The sequence below is a fragment of the Panicum virgatum genome, chromosome 3N (genome assembly GCF_016808335.1).
Source record: "Panicum virgatum strain AP13 chromosome 3N, P.virgatum_v5, whole genome shotgun sequence".
Lineage (NCBI taxonomy): Eukaryota > Viridiplantae > Streptophyta > Magnoliopsida > Poales > Poaceae > Panicum > Panicum virgatum.
In genome coordinates, this window is record NC_053147.1 from 46,184,093 (window position 1) to 46,190,092 (window position 6,000).

Below are 6,000 nucleotides of genomic sequence, written 5' to 3' on the forward strand. Positions count from 1 at the left end.
CATAGGGATCTAAATGATACAACCAAACAAATGTAAAGACCGGCTATGCATTTTACTCATTGAATAAAAGAAAAGTCTAAAAAGCAGCCCTCATGAAAACATGAAACATTAACAACCATATTTGGTTCCACATAGCTTTAGTTCCATGTAACTAAATCAAGCATTAACAAAAAAGCGACTGAAACATGCCTGACATATTAAAGCAATGACATATTAAAGCAAGACAATTTTCGGATGATATGGCCAGGACAGTTCGACAAAGACAACCATATTTGTTCATACTTGAACCTTCAACTAGAAGTGCACATAGAAATAAACTTTTTGATAGTACCAGCTCCAAAAGAAACCAACAGCAGCAGACTCAAGATGGTGGATTCTTCCATGTTGCAAGGTTCTACTAAGCGCACCTCAGAGATCAGTCAACCTTGCTAGCAATGGCAATCTACAGTGACCTGAAAAGATACAAAGCACAAAACTCATAAACCAACTAATCCAATTCACTTTACAAAAGAGTAAAATGCATTGGGGGTCCTTAAACTAGTTGACCTGTTCTGTTTAGGTCCATAAACTTCGAAAATGCATTTTTAGGTCCACGATCTATATTCAAGTGTCACTTGAGGTCCAAAATGCCTTTGACTGGTTACGTGGACAACCACGTCTGATCCTACGTGGTCAGCGCGTGCCAAAGCCGCGCACGGCATGCACGGCGTAGCTCGCCCGGCGCCGAGTGGCGAGGCGGCGAGGGAGGCGAGCGGGGCTGGGATGGCGCGCGCATGGGTCGTGCGGTGGTGCGGTGAGCCTCACCGGTCGGGCACAGGGCGCAGAACAGCGGCGAGGAGGCAGCCCGACGGAGGCCGGCGAGGAGGAGGGCGAACGGGCGCCAGTGTGGGAAGGACGGAGGCCGGCGCAGCTCGCCGTCGCCGCCGCGGAGCTTGAGGGGCGCGGAGCCGAGGAGAGCTCGGCCGGGGCCCCTGCTCCTCCGATACGCCGCTGTTGGGGGAGGGAGAAGGCGTGGGGAGCAGGGGCGGCCGGCGGAGCGTGCGGCAACGGTGGAGGGCTTGAGCTCCGCCGCTCCCTCTCCTCCGTGCGCCGGCGAGGGCTCGAGTTCCGGGCGGCCCGCGCCATGGCTAAGTTCGCCCCAGCACAGGTGGCCACCGATGGAGTGGCGCCGGGAAAGCACAGGTGGTCTCGGAGGAGCAGGGGCCCCCAACGGCGGGCCTTGCGGAGGCGGACGAGCAGGGCCCCACCCCCGACGGCGCCGACCCATCCCTCCCCATGCCTTCTCCCTCCCCGATGGCGGCGTATCGGAGGAGCAGGGGCCCGGCCGAACTCTCGGCTCCGCGCCCCTCGAGCTCCGCGGCGGTGACGGCGAGCTGCGCCGGCCTCCGTCCTCATCCCTTCTCCGGCGCGCCCTCCTCCGACCACGCGCGCCACGGGGCCGCATCGCCATCCCCTGCCCCCTCCTTGCTGATCCCTACCGCGCCGCCGCGATAACCGCCTCCGCCGTGGCAATTTTCTCCCTCTCCTCGCCATCGAGCTTCGCCACCACCCGCTCCATCTCTGTGCGCCATCGGAAGCCGAAGCCGAGACCAGGTGAGCGCCTAATCAGCGATTTCGCCATCGCCGCCGCTAGCTGAGCTCTGCGACCCCACACCTCACCGCCGTCGGCATAGCTCCGACCGCCTCCTCTCCCTTTTTGCACGCACTGTATTCGCCTTGCCATGCCGGTGCTCTTCCTATAGCTAAAGGTGCCGCTCCGGCCGTAGGCTCGCCGGAACGCAGCTCATCGTCGACGAACTCGCCGCCGCGCCGCCATGCGTGCGGCCAGCTCGCTCTGCTTCACACCGCTGCCGCAAAAACACTAGATTGGGCTTCGCCCCGTTGCCACGATGCTCATGTGCACCACGCCGGACCTCGCCATCGTTGGGAACGGCGAGGCCACCACCGCACTGCGCCGCGATAGCTGCCACGCATCGTCAGGGCGGTGGGCGAGCTCCAGCCCCGGCGTGGGCAGCGCACGGCTCGGCGCGGACCCGAGCGGCTCCCAGAGCTCTGGCGGCGCGGGCGGCGCGGACACCTCGTTGGGCGGCAGCTTCATCCCCCTTTTCCCTCTCCCTCGTGCGCGGCCGTGGCGTTGCGCCGAGCAGCGGCGGCGACCTGCTGTGCGCAGGGCCATGGCGGCGAGCTGCTGTGCCAGCGGAGCACGCGTGGCGGCCAACGGCCACGTTGGATCAGACGTGGCTGTCCACGTAACCAGTCAACGCTGGTCAAAGGCATTTTGGACCTCAAGTGACACACTTGAATAGATCGTGGACCTAAAAATGCATTTTCGAAGTTCATGGACCTAAACAGAACAGGTCAACTAGTTTAAGGACCCCCAGTGCATTTTACTCTTTACAAAATGGACCATATACTAGAACTAGTTCAAACTCAAAATTAACAATATGGTGAGCTGAGCTGCAGTTTTGTCAGAAAATAACAAGATATTTTTAAAGAATATCTGAAGGAAGGTAAAAGGATATTATATCAACAAGGTTGTTTAAATATTTAGCAACCTCCACTACACAGCCACTGCATGCTTCATCAACTACATCAACTATATTAGACCAATCAACGCCGCTAGCGAAAAGGAGAAATTTTGTTCCAGGGGTAATGATGCTGTTGGCCATGATTCTGATGGACCTCTCCATATATAGGACAAGGTTTAAAGAAGAATAACCAGACTTGAGTCCAGAACTCACAAATGACCATAGAAACAAGAGTGCCATTTATGTTATGGCAGCATGACCCTGACATCATTTTTCCAAGAGTTTAGTAAAATGTGTAAAATATCTGAGTTCAACACCTGTTAGAAGATGTTCTTCAATCTTTTCACAAATTATAAATGTTTGGGGGTGGTGAAACCACACATAGATTTAATTCCAAGTAGCTGAGTCGAGCATTAGCTAAACAGTAACCAAAAATATTATACTGATATACAACTTTTTGAATTTTGAACAGGATGAACTCGACAAAACAACTAAAATTGATCATAATGACTTGGATCAATAGTATGTAAACTGCTCATCAGCAGAAAATAAACTAATTGATAGTAGAAGTTCTGACAGAAAACAACAGCAGCAGACTCAGAGATCATTTAGTCCTTGCCAGCTATAACAATGTGACATGATCTGAAAAACCATGTACAAAACCATTACCTACTCCAACTCAGCATCCCACTTTGGTGAGCAGTTATCGCTGGCACAAGACTGAGCTTTATATGTGAGCTTTACATATGCCAGAAAATAAGAAAAGAAATTTACAAGAAAGGCTGAAGCACAGTAACAGGATATTACCAGATCAACAGGTTTGTAAGCATACACCTCGTTCGGCTGCACTAATAAGCAGCTGCAGCTTACCACGCTGAAGCAAGACAGATGCCTGCAGCCGAACGGCTTGGCAATTTAAACTTTACTTCTTCCCAGCTGCAGCTTATTAGTGCAGCCGAACGGCGTTATAGTATTTAGCAATTTAACAAATGCATGTCATGGTCCTTAACAAGTCAAATATCATAGCAAAAGTTTATGTTCTTTTATCCAATGCCATATATTCACATACACAAAATTTAATTGGCAATCTCTATACACGAAGATAAGTAACAAACATTACTTACACTGTGGCTGATTTTAACAAACCACAATAAACTAAACAAACAAAAATACAGAAGCTGCAAAGAAAATGCAGGACAACAGACAAGCAAAGGCTAGTAACATACCTGGAGTGTAGAAGCTCATGTAGGGTAGGGCACTAAAGTAGTCCGCAGGCTCATCAACTGTAACGTCCCGTCTTCCCGAGGCCGGGCCCGCTTACATCTGGCAGCTTTCAAGGACATAGAGTATCCTCACAGACCAAATGTCTTTTCTGCGCACTTTGTCCTCACTCGTGCGCACCCGGGAAGAAGTTCCCGGTTGGTCACCCATCCCCAAATTGCTCCGAGCCAAGCACACTTAACCTCAGAGTTTTTTGGAGATCGGCTTCCGGAAAAGAAGTTGCAACTTGTTGGTATGAGTATCCTATTTAATCCTATTAAATCCTGGGCCGGCGTGTCACATCCTCACCCCCTTAAGAGACCGACGTCCTCGTCGGTCAATCCCAAGCCAGGAACGTCCTCTCTTGGCCACATCCCGTACGTCCAGTGCCAGCAGCCCTTGTGCCACGTCCGTGCGTCCAGTACCAACGGTCCCTGTGTCACATCTGTGCGTCCAGTGCCAACGGCGCATCCCAGATGCCCGCGCACTGACCCGCCACGCGCCCGTGCACATGCCGGTGGCAGCTGCGCCCCCCACACGCCCGTGCTCATGCCTCCGCACTTACACCCGTACGTGCCCGTGAAACCGCGAGAATCGGCTCTGATACCATTCTGTAACGTCCCGCCTCCCAGAGGCCGGGCCCGCTTACATCTGGCAGCTTTCTAGGACATAGAGTATCCTCTGCGCACCCGGGAAGAAGTTCCCGGTTGGTCACCCATCCCCAAATTGCTCCGAGCCAAGCACACTTAACCTCGGAGTTCTTTGGAGACCGGCTTCCGGAAAAGAAGTTGCAACTTGTTGGTATAAGTATCCTATTAATCCTATTAAGCCTTGGGCCGGGGTGTCACATCAACCTTCCTCACCTTCCCTGAACTGAGCTCTATAGTGAACAATCCAACACCTGTGCTAACGAAGATGACACCCACACCCTCAGCGGAACCAACCACTAATGGCTTGTCACTGGAATTGGCAACAGGTATAATTGTCTCCAGCTCAATGACCCTGCACTGTACCCATTCTGCTGCTCCTTCTGAATTCACCTTCCTTGACCACAGATAAAGATTGGAACCCACAATGCCAGCAAACCCCAATGACATGTCCTCCATCACCATGAGGGCAATGCGAGTGTTGGGCACACTCGGTGATTGCGGGTTAATCATAGATAAGCAATTCCTGCTCCAGTCATACTTGACGATTGCATTGCGGTGCCGAAGTGTGAAGTAGACTTCATCTCCGATAACAGCACCTCGCCTAGGCTGCACATAGGGCGTGTAGTATCTGTATCCACCAGCCATTGCATCTTGTATATGCTTTGCATAGGGTTCAGAGTGACTGTCCAGAGATACTTTCATGCTCCAAGCACCCGTCTCTGATGAGTACAAGCATGCCTTAACGAGATCGTCGCCATCGTCAGTGGCAATGAAGACCACTCGGAAAGGGCCGTCGTGGCAGTCGAGGTGGTCACAGCCTGCCACCGCGCAGAACACCGCGACGGAGTAGATGAGCCACGGGATGCCGGGCTCCAGCAGGCGCTGTTGGCCGCCCGTGACGGGATCCCAGACGATGAAATGCCAGCCCCCGTCCGCCACGTGGAGGAGGACGCGGCCGTGGCGGCAGTCGAGGGGGCGCGTGCGGCGGCGGTCGGGGTAGGGGGAGAGGGGCGCCGCCGTGGTGGGGGCGAGGCGCTCGGGAGCATCCTCCTGCACGACCATGAGCCTGTGGAGGAGGCCGAGCAGGGGCGGCGTCCGGTGGAAGGCGCCGTACCGGCGGCGGAAGGTGGGGTTGCAGAGGGTGCGGAGCCAAGGCTTGCAGACGAGGGCCGCGCGGAGGAGGCTCGCGGGATCCTCGGGAGGGAGGCGGAGGAGAATCTCGCCGACGAGCTCGGGCATCAGTTCCGGCGGCGGCGGCGCCATGGTGCGGCCGTACGCAAGGATTTGGGTGGGGATTGAACGGGGGCAGACAGCCCAAGGGTGACACTTGTTTCTCTAAACCCTAATAAACGTGGCCTTTGTTTAGTTTCCTTCAAAATTCCAAAAATTTATAAGATTCCATGTTATATCAAATTTTTGAACATATACATAAATTATTAAATAAAATTAAATAAAATAATTAATTACACAGTTTGTCTATAATTTACGAGACGAATTTTTTAAGCCTAGTTAACCAATAGCGAGACAATAATTTTCAAATAAAAACGAAAGTGCTAAAATGT

The 6,000-nt window shown here is 53.1% G+C and overlaps 1 protein-coding gene across 2 annotated transcripts; it reads right to left on the minus strand.

The window, feature by feature from the left end:
• Positions 1 to 213: 213 nt before the first annotated feature.
• On the minus strand, positions 214 to 5,740 carry LOC120666022. Of its 2 annotated transcripts, XM_039945795.1 has the most exons (3): positions 4,642 to 5,740; positions 3,755 to 3,811; positions 214 to 452 (listed from the first exon to the last, which is right to left on the minus strand). In XM_039945795.1, exons 1-3 carry the CDS (start codon positions 5,699 to 5,701, stop codon positions 409 to 411), a joined length of 1,161 nt encoding a protein of 386 aa, XP_039801729.1. In that variant the 5' UTR covers positions 5,702 to 5,740; the 3' UTR covers positions 214 to 408. The 2 variants fall into 2 exon arrangements, with proteins under 2 accessions (XP_039801729.1, XP_039801727.1); XM_039945793.1 differs by lacking the exon at positions 214 to 452 and having other exon boundaries at positions 2,954 to 3,811.
• Positions 5,741 to 6,000: the final 260 nt, after the last annotated feature.